General features: G+C 42.1%; 1 protein-coding gene across 1 annotated transcript in view; it reads right to left on the bottom strand.

Annotated features, from left to right (window-relative positions):
• Positions 1-13391, bottom strand: part of ATP10B (ATPase phospholipid transporting 10B (putative)) — a 173395-nt gene that overhangs the window by 47620 nt on the left and 112384 nt on the right. The window contains exons 5-6 of the mRNA XM_084884102.1: positions 5232-5317; positions 3733-3839 (exon numbers count right to left, since the gene is read on the bottom strand). Coding sequence (XP_084740228.1) covers positions 3733-3839; positions 5232-5317 — 193 coding nt within the window. The remainder of the gene's footprint in view (positions 1-3732; positions 3840-5231; positions 5318-13391) is intronic.

Here is a 13391-nt window from a genome sequence, read left to right as displayed (position 1 = left end):
TGAGAGGCTTCTCACAATTGGTCAACAGGTACTTATTAAGCATCCCCAACATGCCAGCCACTGCTGGGCATGGACAGAGCTACCACGCTCAGGTTGTGCCCTGCACAGACCTAGAGGTTCCCTTCATTTTGTAATTGTCATAAATTTGTGAGTTTATGATGACACATTTCTGGCAAATGACAGTAAACTGTTTTGAGGACTCTTTCTAATTTGCCCTAAGACACTGTTACGGGCTAGTGTGAGATAATACACTGACCAGACGGGTGACTCACGTTCTGGTGAAAATATACAAGGAAACAAATACATGAGATAACTGCAGTCAGTAATAAGTCCCATGACATAAACAATAAACACGGGGCTAATAATAAGAGATGGTTTTGGAAAACACAATCAGGGAAGGCTTCTGAGAAGAGGTGACATTGAAGGAAGACTTGAAGGGAGAGAAGAGTTGGTAGAAGAAGGTTTTAGGCTGGGGGAATAGTAGGTGCCAAGGCCCTGGGGCAGGACACTGCTTGGGGCCAGTAATTGTCATATTTGTCTCTTTGCCTAAGGTGTTGGTGTTGCTTGGGTAAGAGTGGTCAGGGCCAAAGGCCTCCACATCAACATTAAATTTGTACAGCTCTGCTGGGAACCGAAACCTAACACTGTCACTGGTAATAAAATGTAAAAAGAGCTGGCCAACCCTGGTGGCTCTGAATGGTCGGAGCTATTAACTCATCATCTAGTTGAGATAGTGGTGGTTGAGGCAACTTTAATTTGTTAATCATATGTAAATGTAAATTCTTGTTGATTTTCTGTTGTTGGAACTTCCCGCCTAAGAGATGTCTTTGTTTCAGAATCTCAATAAAAGGAATGGTAAAAGGCCAGAGCAGGGGTTAGTCTTCCCACTAGAGGTGGACTTCCCACCTGGCCCCCATTTTCCCAAATTAACTCTTTTCCAGTCTCTCATTTTAGTGTGTGGCCTTCTCCAGAAACCAGACCCTGAGTGGGCCCTGAACCATGCGGGTCATGTTAAGGGATCCCATACAGCTCTACTCCTGTCTCGGAGTTCTGCATGCATAATGTTTTGTTCAAGAAAGGACAACAAAAGTTGAAAACTTCTGATCTCACCCAACCAACCCTTTTTCTAATTGGAGAAAAGTACAATAGAAGGGACCTGCCTATAAAGAAAGAATAAATGACCATCAGGGCCACACTGAGAACCCTGGGTTCCAATTCCCAGCCTATTTCTCCTTCCAAGCAGCCCCTGGTGGTACCCAAGACATACAGCCAGCTGCTGAGTCAAGCTGAGACTGTCTTTGGGCAGAGCCTGTCTTCTAGGGTTGCTCACTTTTAACTACCATGCTGTATTCCTTAGAGTCAAATTAAAAAACACCAATCACATGTTTTCTGTGCAAAATTAAAGAAAATGAATACATCCGTTCCAGCGGTGAATGGGTTTAATGCTGTTTAGCTAGTTGCCCTGTGGATTTAAAGTGGCAACAAAACAGCGGGACTAGTGAACTCCAGGCTTATTAAATTAGACCCGAGTCACTGCAGTGATGAGGGGGTTTGCATGGCACAGTGAGCACAGCCTTATGGTGCTGACGATACTGTGCCTCCCTGACCTCCTCAGGGTCACCCCATACACGGGGTCCCAGGACCATTCTCTTCAAACACCTGAGCCTCACTGTTGAAATCCCTCTGTTCTTTTGACAAGAGCTAGACTCAAGGGGGAAGGGGGGAGGGAAGCTGCATGATGTAGCCATTAGAATGTGGGCTCTAGAGTCAGAGCTAGACTCTGCAGATATTTGACCTTGGGTTACATACAATTAATACCAGGAGACAAATGACCTTGAGTGAATGATTCTCTTTGCAACTCAATTCCTTTTCTGCAAAATGGGAGATGATGGTTGTGTATATATTTGGGGCGGGGGAGTGGATTAATATACACAAAGTACCTCAGTGTGTTCCCTGTACACAGTAGAGATACACACCTCACACTGGATCTCTTCCTCTACAAAGCTCAGTTTGGCTTTTTTGGGCCTTTGATACCGAGGATATTCCTATTTTATCTGTCCATATTGTCCAGGGAGAGACTCTAGATCAGTTGTTCTCAACCAGGGGGATTGTACTCCGCCATGACATTTGGCAATGGCTAGAGAAATGGTGGATGCACATCCTGAGACGGTGGTGCTAATGGCATCTAGTGGGGAGAGGCCAGGGATGCTGCTCAACATCCTTCACGGCAGCCCCCACCACCAAGAGCAATCTGGCCCTGTAAGTCAATCGTGCCAAGCTTGACCAACCCTGCTCTGGATAATAACACCGAAAACAATTAGCATCCTTTTTGCTCATACTTCTTGAGAACCTAATATGTGCTAACCCATTTCACAGGTCATTTCATTTGAACCTCATACCCTTACAAGATAGGAACTCTTAGTGCACTTGTGTCGAAAGCTTAGCCAGCTAGCACTGGAATGTGCAGCTGGTGAGTGGATTTGAACCCAGGCAGCCTGACCCCCCAGCGCCACAGTGAGCTCTCTCTAAACCTGACCCCTCATACATTATTCCCATCATGCACATAGAGTTTCTCCTTTGTGTCTGATCACTCAGAAAAGCAAATCTAAGTCCATGTGGATTTTGTTGCTGGGGCAGGGATTGCTGCACAGCTCACCTTTAGTGGGTCTACCAGATGGCACTGAACTCATCACCAAAGCCCCTTCAAAACAGTCACCTTAACTGACAAATACAACCCCACCTTCCCCCAAATTAGGGGAAGCTAGCTAAATTGGGTCATTATTTGTTTAAAAACCTGTTTTTTTTTTTTGTTTGTTTTTTTTAACAGTCCCAAAAAATGAATCTTAGGGTAGATTGATGTTTAGAATGCTCTTCTATGGCCATCAAAAGGGGGGCTCTACTCAGACCAAAACAAATCAAACAAAACAACAAGCAAGGTATGCCAGTGAATAAAAGACCCAGAGACATGTCTTCTGGAGTCCTCCAGTGAAAGTAGACACCTTGGGGAGAACGTGTTGCCCCTATAGAGGAAAAAGCCTGCAGTTGTCAACGTAACAACCGATATTTATTTAGAACCCATGGAGCATCATGTTCTAGGTCCCAGGGATACGGTAGTCATAAGACTTTAGATTTCATTGTGAGATGTGTTACTATCTTTTTAATTGGAAAGCAAAATGGCCGTGGCAAGGTCAGACACACCATCATAACGGCAGCCATAACATAAATAAAGATAAACAATAATAATTGCAGAACACAATGAAAACCCATCACATTTTTATGTGCTAGATGCAGTGCTTTTCATGTGTCGGGTCATTTGATCTTTGCAAGTACTCTATGAGGCAGATACAAATACTTTCCCATTGGATAGATGAGGAAGCCAAGGAACAAAAGGTGAAGTTATTAAGTTTGGTGAGGTTATTCCTCAGGTTCAATAAGATACTCTTCATCTTGCCTATATAGCTAGTGTCACAAACCCATTGGAGGTGAAGGAGCAGGCATCTCCCTCCCTGTCTTGTTCAGTTGAGTGACAGTAACTTGGAATCTAACATGTCTTCTGTGGACCGAGTAAGCAGCTATGGTTCCAGCCTCAGTTTGCTTAGCTGAGAAATGGGAAGTTATGTGACTCTACCCCTTAGAACTGATGTGAGTATCCCCTGGTGGAGATGGATTTGGAGGAGGGGAGAGAGGAGGGAAGGTAGAGAGGGACCAGAGAAACTGTCGGGGGACAATGACCTGCATAGATGACAATGCCAACAGCCACCTCGGTGTTTCTGATGGTGCATCCTCGGAGCAAAAGGCTCTCACTGCCAAAGCCGGTCCTGGTCTGGTCAGGATGCTCCCTGGGGATGAGGAAAGATGGGGAGTAAGTAGTTTGGTGGCTTCTCCATGCCATCACTGAGCACAATGGTATCTCAGTGGCATCCCAGAACTAGAAGCAGTGAGTGAACACGATCCCTATCCTCCCTCTTTTTCAGAAGAGGGGTATTAACTTGGAATCCAGTCTCCATGTTCAAGTGCAACTCCTGATAGCTCCTGGGGGGGGCTGGGCTGTGAGAGGAAATGACCCACCTGAAGGAAATCCTCATTGCCCACCTGAAAGGGATCTGGCTTCTGGCCCTACAGGGACGCCTGTGTTCCCTTCAGGCTGTGGTCTCATGCTTGCTGTCACCTGGCTGCGGGGATGGAACTGTACAAGCTGACCATCTGAATCCACAGCCGACACCAGGCAGTCCTGCCTCTTGAATGTGAGCTGGGTCAGGAAGGGCAGCTGCGGGCTCCTCTCCTCCAGCTCCTTCTCTCGCTGGCCTCACTCCTGCACTGTCCTCCTCTGGCTCCGTCTCATAAAATAAACAGACCTCAAGGGAGGTGGGCAGGGGCCTTGGTGCCATGTAGGAGAGGCGACTTCTAAGAGCGGGATTGAGTTTTTTTTTTCCTCTCTCAAGGCTCAAGAAGATTGCACTTTTTTGGCCTCACACTTGAAAATTCCAAGTCCAACTAACACCAGGTTTTACCCCGTGTCTGGCCCTTCTTCCACCCTGATGCTTTTCCTTTGGGGGTTTTCAGAAGTTTAAACATAACTTCCCCACAACACTGGGGTAAAGAAAAATAATAATCAGAACGTTTAGGGCTTTTTCTCCTTCTGGGTCTTCAATACTTCTTTTTCTAGGACTGGTATATGTGTATTTTTTTTAAATGTATTAACTCAATCATCATGACAGTCTTGTAAGATAGGGTCATGTGATCATACCCACTTTATAGATAAGGAAACTGAGGCAAGTTCAGAGAGATAGTAAGGGGCAAAGCAGAAATCCAAACCCAGTAAGCCTGGTTCTAGAGTGCTCTATTGTAACTCAAAATATCTTTAAATATTAATTATTCCTTACTGTATTTATAAACTTTGTCTGATGTTATTTTATTTGACCCTTCAAGGCTCTTGGGAGTAAGCAGGGTGATCATCCTTTCTCGGGAAAAAGGTGAAGTTCAGAGAGGATGACGGATTTTTCCAAAGCCACACACCTAGAATGTGGGGCATCATAGAACTCTGGAACTTAGGCCACAGACACCAAACCTCCTGAGGTTCTCACTGAGGTTTCTCTAGCTGTTCTTAGTGATAAAAAAGAAAGACATTTCCTCAGGACCTGAATGCTTGTTTGTTTGGTCATTTTAAGGAAAAAATGTTTCTTGCTGAAGAGGAGATATGTACTAGCAGCACATGGGCATGAGATACTTACATGTAACCCTTGAATTTGTTGAGGTGGTTGTTGGGTTTCTCACACACGATGGTGTTGTGGAAGTGTTCTGGTTTGAACTGGGCCTCCTGTGTGAGAGAGGATGTCATAAGATTATTAAGAGGGATCCACTTTTAATAGATCATTGGGGAACTAATCTTTGTGAATGAGGTAATCCTGGCTTTGTCGCAATGTGATAGTAGTCATCATTAGAAGAAAAAGTTAAATCCTCATGAAAGAAAAAAACCTAGATGCAAATAAAATTTGGATTGACAGCAAAGTTGGACGTCTACCCATGTCCAGAGACCACATGTCCTCTGCCTTGCAGGATGTTTAGTAGCATCTCTGGCTTCTATTTCACAGATGCCTGCCGCACCCTTGCGAGTGTGACAACCAGAAAGGCCTGTGGTTAAGTCGCTAGACCAGCACTGCCCACAAACCTTGATGGGAATGTTCTATTCTGCACTGTCCAAAATATGGAGGCCACAAATCATAGGGGGCTGCTAAAATGTGGTAGGATGACTAAGGAATTGATTTTTAAATTTTATTTAATTTTCATTGATTAAAGTTAAATAGCTACATGTGGCTAATAGCTATCACACTGGGCAGCACAGAAACAGATGATCAAAAAGAAGAGATTGTATGTCATGCCATTTAGAGATAGCCACAGTTAATGTTCTTATGTATGTAATATTCCCAGGGTTTAAAAAATACATACACACACATTTATGTATGGACACACATATACGGTCATGCACTTGAAAACTGAGATGGTGTGTTCATATATTTGAACATTTTTACATCTTTTAAAAAATTCTTTACATCTTCATTAATACCTGCATAGACACCTGCTGTCTGAATGTCACCATATCTCCCTTCATCATTTCACTATTGAACATTTACATTATTTTGATTTCTTTTGCTATTGTAAAACCTCTTTGAAAATAGCCCTAGCTGGTTTGGCTCAGTGGATAGAGCATCACCTGTGGACTGAAGGGTCAGTCCCAGGTTTGATTCCAGCCAAGGGCACATGCCCAGGTTGCGGGCTCGATCCCTAGTAGGGTGGCGCAGGAGGCAGCTAATCAATGATTCTCTCTCATCATTGATGTTTCTATCTCTCTCTCCCTCTCTCTTCCCTTCTGAAATAAAAATAAATGGCATTGACTGTACTTTGGTTTCTGCCACACACCATGATGATAACTTTACACATATTGTCAAGCTCACAGTTATTTTATGAAATGGGAATTTTAATGATCCCCTGTTTAGAGCTGGAGACACTGTGGCCCAGAGGGTTCCGCTGGTGCCCATGGCCAGTGCTGGGGTTTGAAAGCAAGTCTGACTAGACCGTCTGGTGTTACTTGCACAGCACTCTGTCCTGGTGAACATTCTTGGAGCCAAGTACTTAAAACACTTCCTTGACTCTCCACTTTTCTCTTTCATTAGGCATTTTAGTTGTATAATCTTTTCTGGTCCAGTGGGAATGGGGATACAACTAAGGGTGGGGAAATCTTGCTTTCTAATTCTAGGACCACTACTATGTTCAACTCCTGAGCCTCGATTTTCCCATGTGCAGAATGGGACTAGTGCCACCCCCTTGTCCATCTCATTTGTGCCCCAGGAGACAGAATCCACGTGAGAAAGGAGTGAGAGGTGCAGCGTGCTAAGCAAACAGAAGGAAGAAATGCTAGGGGCGGGACTGGAAACGGTTGCCTGGGTAGAGCTTTTAGCACAGGGAGTGAATTTACGGCTGAGAGCTCCAAGGTACAGCTGTTCAAAGGGGCAAATTGATTAGAAGAAATGATAGCATTTTCTGGCTTCGTGTAAATATACTGTCCATTGGATCTGTGGAGGCACCAGCATAAATAAACCCTCCAGTCACTTGAAATAAATTACCCATCCAGGAGTTTCTAAAAATATGGCCCTTTTTCCCTCCAGGTATCGATTCTTTCAGGGACAAACACTTGCCGAGTTCTGAGATGATGACAAATCATGCTGTAATTTGTCAGCTGCTTTCGTGCTCTGATTAAGCTGTGTGCTTCACTCTGATTCATCCACTCGGCTTGCTGCTGGCTTTCTGAATCCAAACACAGTTCAGGGAATAGTGACCTCAGGGTCGGAGAGCTAAAGATCGTGTTGCAGCAAGTCCCTGATGTCTATTTAATGGGACCCAGTGGATCCCTGGTAATGGCCAAGTTTCCCTTTCTGGTCCCTCCAAGAGGCTTCCCAGTGACCTTCCTCTTAAAGTGCTCCTTGCTTTGCTTTGCTTCTGGGCAATGGCCTTGGGACCTCTGTCTCCCTCGCCTCTTGGAGAAGTGACCTTGCACTTTTTAACTACCAGTCCCCTGGACTACCTTCCTCGCCTTCCCAAGATGGGCTGTGGAGAGGGGTGTGTGGGGCCTGCTGTATTCAAAGACAACCCCTCAGGCCCTGCTTCCTTTGAAGCATTTGCCAAAACTCATTCCTGGGAGCTGTGAGGAGAGCACAAGGACAGGAGGGCATAGCCATGCCTTCCAACTCTGCCAGGCCCTTAACTGAATCAGGAGTTTGGACTCCCATCTGATTCCCTGCCTCACAGCTTCTCTTAGCTTGTGAATGAGGCTCACCTAAGCAACTTCTTTTCACACCCAGTCTTCTGCCGAAGGCACTGACCCTGGTGGAAGTCTCACTAACATCAAAATGGCCAGGAAAAGACAAAGTCTTCCCAGGAAGAAAAGTGCACATCTCTGCATTCTCCGGGCCAAGCCTACCTACTCTGAGTGTGTAGTATGTTCCAGGCACCTGCCATTAAGTCCTCATAGTAGCCATTAAGTCCTCACAAAACAGAGGTTTTGACAGATGTGCAAATGGAATCATTACTTTATGGTTTGTAAGTAGCAGAGCCAGGATTGCAATGGATATGATTGGACTCCAAAGCCAATAGTGATCATCCTCACTATCATCATCATCATCATCATCGTATTTCTTCTTCCTTCTGTTAGTGTGATAACTATTGCTTTAGCATCTATTGGATGCTTATTTTGTTCCAAGAATCAACTATGTATTTTATACATGCTATCTTCTTTAATTCCCTTAAAAGGATCTAGCTAGTATCTCCCATTCATTCATGCAATCAAGCATTTACTGACTGTCCATGCTATCTGAACCAAAGTGAGGGAGATTCAAAGAGAAGAGGTGATTGACACAAATCAATTATTGCAGCTGTAACACCACTCAAAGTTTCCAGTTCAACTCCTGTATCAAAATTGGTATCTATGGAAGTAGAGGAAAATCAGCCAAGGCCAAGGGTCAGTGTGTAATGACTCTCCAGGTGAACGTATACCTCACTGACCTTTGGCCCAGAAACAGCCAGCTGCCTCCTCCCAGCCCCACTGGGAAGGCCATGGGGAAGCAAACAGCCTGAACTATATTCCAGTAACTGGAATAAGCCATTTCACTTGCACTACTTTTTTTTCTTCTTCTTTTTTCAATGACTTCTTTTTTTTTAAAATTCTTTTTTCCATCACCAGCCAACAATAACTCCCCCCCCCCCAGTTGATATCTTTTATTAATTTATTTAATTAAAAAATTGTTTAAAGTATTACATATACCCTGTTTTCCCAAAAATAAGACAATGTTTTATATTAAATTTTTCTCCCAAAGTTGCACTAGGTCTTATTTTCAGGGAATGTCTTATCTTTCCATGCGCTAGGTCTTATTTTCGGAGGATGTCTTATTTTCGGGGAAACACTGTAGTAGTATATATATCTCCTTTATTTTCCCCCATTGACCTTCACTTGGCCTTGCCTACCCCCTGCCGCATGCCCTCATCCCTCCGCCCCCCCATGTCTTGTGTCCATTTGTTGTGCTTATATGCATGCATACAAGTCCTTTGGTTGATCTCTTTCCCACTCTTCCCAACACTTCCCTGCCTTCCTGCTATAATTTGACTGTCTGTTCGGTGCTTTACTGCCTCTGTATCTATCTTTTTGTTCATCAGGTTATAATGTTCTTTTTTTTCCATAAATGAGTGAGATCATGTGGTATTTTTCTTTCATTTCCTGGCTTATTTTACTTAACACAATGCTCTCCAGGTCCATCCATGCTGCTGCAATGGTAAAAATTCCTTCTTTTTTATAGCAGCATAGTATGCCATTGTGTAGATGTACCATAGTTTTCTAATCCACTCATTCACTTGCACTAGTCTTAACTGTTACTTTTCTAGGCTTAGTTTCCACTAGTCTTCACAGTTGAATTTCAAGTTGGTCTATGCATATAATTACATAAAGGCATAAAGGCATGAACGCTCTTTTGAAATACTTTGTAGTTTTCTTGTGATTGACTGTCCATTCTACTCCTCTTTCATGAAGAACCATTTAACTTCCTTACGGGAAACTATCTCCTCTTCATGGTTTCTCAATCTCAATGGAAATTATGTCAAGATGCCCTGCCCCCTAGACTCTCCCACTGTGAGACTTTGACTTGAGTGGAATGACTCAGGAGGAAAAAACAAATGAGACCATTAAATAATTGCTTCTATCCATATCTCTCCCATTGTACTATTTCCTGGTTCTTGTTTCTGAGCCTGAATCTTCAGCTTTCCTTTGATTCTGTGAGCTATACTGTGTGCTTCTTTCTCTACCATCCTATCCCCCATCACATTTTTTGCAATAATTCTGTTTTGTTTAGTTAGATCATTTCTGTTGCTTGTAGACCGAGAATCCTAACCAATACAGTGGCCTACTCAGTTGAATGGCCATATCTGGGCCTTTAAAAAATAATAATGTTTATTTGGTAATGTTACAGGTTCAGAAAATGCTGCCTCTTATTTATTTGACCTTATTTGATCTTCACAACTTTCCCATGACATGTTCAGGACAGGTTATTCTCTTTTATTGGAGATAAAACAAAATGTTGATTACTCTCAATTTGCCCAAGGTCTCACAGCTCATGAACACAGAGGCTTGTCAGGTTCTAAAATGTGCACCATTCTTTGCTTGATTTAACTATTTAATGCTGTTTGCCAACAGAGCAAACCTTCTTGGCCCTTTTCATTATTTCTTTGCAAGTTTTCCATATTGATAATTCTCTTAAACTTTCATAGCCAAGCTCAAGAGTTACACCTCTTAAGGACCCTCTGCCTATCACATACCATTGCTGTCTCTTCTTCTTTGAACCTAGACAATTTTTATATATCTACACCACTCACTTTAAATTTATTTTATACTTGTAAGTGCCAACCACCGAGCTTTTTCTATAAGCCAATTGGTAGATTAAGCATGGCAACTGGTCCACAAATTCCCATATGCACCTAAATGTCATCTGTAGACAAAGTAAAAATAAGACTCACTAATACATGGTTTTCCAATTTCTACAGGAATTCTTGAAATCAATAAATTACAAATCCATTTTAAGAAGTCATCAAATTCATAGTAACTCTTTGTTATTAATTTCTTAAATAAAGGACTGTGAAAGGACAACTACTTTCAGGGAGGAGAGCTTGGAGGAGGTGGGCTAAGAGTTCCAATAATTTTTGATAGACACAGGGATTTAAATTTAGAGAAAAAGGAACCCCTGTCCTAAGGTCTTAGAGGACAGAAAGTATATCTAGAGCACTTTGAAAGCCCCTCCACAGACATTAGGAAATATTCAAGGATGGTGCTGTTAATTGAAAATAAGAGAAATTAGCTCAACTCTTTCTTTAAATACAGAATGAATTTATTTACAGAGTTGTTACTATGAACCTGAGATGGTTATGAAAAAGAAGAGTTGAACCAGGGATCATCAAACTTCTGTGCAACTCTGAGAGTCTGTTACTCAGGCTAGAACCACCCCTATCACCCCCACCCCTCTGCCCCACACAGGGGTTTGGGTGGCAAAGCATCAGGGGTAACTCATTTGTGGTGCATGCCTGTGGACTCTGGAGGGACCAGGGTTACAGGGTACACAATCTCCACCAACTCTGACAGCTATTAAGGAGGTACACTGCAACCTTGCAAGAATGCTATTTAAAGGTTTTTTTTTTTTTTTTTTCATACTAGTTTGGCTAAATCGTAGAAGCAAATGTTCTTCATGCCCCAGCTGCTGAGCTAGGTGACAGAGGTTTCCTTCTTGGCATACAAATTAACCAGCTGATTTCTGAGAATCCTTTCTGAAAACTAATGACAGTTACCAGCACTTGATAACCTTTTTGCTTCCGGGTGGGGTAGAAGTCCTTTTCAAGATCAGCCACAATAGGCTGACTGGCAGCTACTATCCCTTCTGATCTGGGTGAGAAAATAGTCTGCATATTCAATGACTCTGGGTCTCTCCTACAAAAGCACACAGATTGATCTGGAGGACTCTGCCTTATAGTCCTTGTGCCCTTTTCTCAAGTGGGCAAATACAAATGTTGACTAAATGTAATCTTGAAATCTTTCTTTAAAATTTATTTATTTTATTGATATTTTCAAAAATATATTTTTATTGATTTCAAAGAGGAAGGGAGAGGGAGAAATAGAAACATCAATGATGAGAGAGAGCCACTGATCGTCCGCCTCCTGCACTCCCCACACTGGGGATGGAGCCCACAACCCGGGGAATGAGTCCTGACCAGAAATTGAACCATGATTTCCTGGTTCAGAGGTAGACACTCAACCACTGAACCATACCAACTGGGCTTGAAATCTCTCTTTTTATAATCGAGGTAAAATTATATTAGTTTTAGGTGTCAACATAAGCGTACTGAGGTCATGGCAAAAGAAGTCAGGAGCCAATCTTAAGAAGTTCCCACTGAGTGGGACAATCAATAAAGGTAATAATTGCACTGATTTGACATCCACCAATATGATTAAATCCACAAGTTCATATGGTTAATAAAAAGGAAAAAAAACCTCATTGGTCACCTCTGGAGGATGCTAGGGAGTCAACCTATCTAACATTGACACAAACATGCACAGACACAAATCTAACCACAATCTGATTTAGGCAGTAGATCTAACTACCAATGTTAGAAATATGTCGTGTGGGGAAACATGTTAAATGGCACAACAGGGAGACAGAGCAATCAGCAAAATCAAGAATACAGGAGAGCCGAAACCGGTTTGGCTCAGTGGATAGAGTGTCGGCCTGTGAACTGAAAGGTCCCTGGTTCGATTCCTGTCAAGGGCATGTACCTTGGTTGTGGGCAGATCCCCAATAAGGGGTGTGGAAGAGGCAGCTGATCGATGATTCTCTCTCATTGATGTTTCTAACTCTCTATTCCTCTCTCTTCCTCTCTGTAAAAAATCAATAAAATATATTTTAAAAAAAAAGAACACAGGAGATTTTACAGGACAAATAACCTGGTTTACTTAGAAACAAAAATTAAGTATGCAAGAAAAAAAAAAAAGGAGAATAGGCAACCTACAGAGCAAGAGATTTAATAAACTAATCTCAATATTTGAATACTGATTCAGACAAATTAAAAATATCCAACACTGACCTGAAAGTTGATATCATAGGATTATGTTTAATATTTTAGGTATGGCAATGATATAATGGTATATTTAAAAAATCATGTTCTTAAGAGATAGATATTGAAATATTTATGGTGAAATGTTATGATATAGAAGATTTGCTTCAAAACAGGGAGAATAGGGTGGGGATAAATATAAATCAGGATTGATCATGAGTTGATTATTGAAATTTGGTGGTTGGTACCTAAAAATTATATTATTCTCTCTACTTTTGTATATACTTGAATATTTCCATAATACAAAGAAAGAACAAAAGAAAAGAAGGAAGAAAAAAGGAACTCTGCCTGAGTTTAAATCTGAGCTCAGCCAGTTGTGAAATGGGAATAATCAAAGTGCTTATCTCACAGAATTATCTCTGAGGAGTGGAAAGGGATAATAGGTATATAACACTTAGAACTGTCTGTGCCTATTTTTTGTGCTCAATCAAGTTATTTAGTGATGCTACTTATTATGATATCTTATGTAGATCCTATATTAAAAGAACTCTAAACAACATGATCTCAGCTCAACATTTAAGCACTTATCAACAGGTAGAAAGATAGTATTATTTTTAACAGAAATATGGAACAGCCTGTTAGGGGCAGGAAAGAGGATTTTTCCCTGGTTGTCAGGGCAGGTGAGGTTGAGGTGACAGGCTGCTACCCTTTGCTTTATTTAAGGTGTATCATCACTGAACTGGGATGGCCTTAAA

The sequence above is a fragment of the Pipistrellus hanaki genome (genome assembly GCF_964339955.1).
Source record: "Pipistrellus hanaki genome assembly, chromosome: 5".
Taxonomy (NCBI): Eukaryota; Metazoa; Chordata; class Mammalia; order Chiroptera; family Vespertilionidae; genus Pipistrellus; species Pipistrellus hanaki.
Note: the sequence above shows the minus strand (reverse complement) of the source record. Positions and strands in the feature narration are given on the sequence as shown.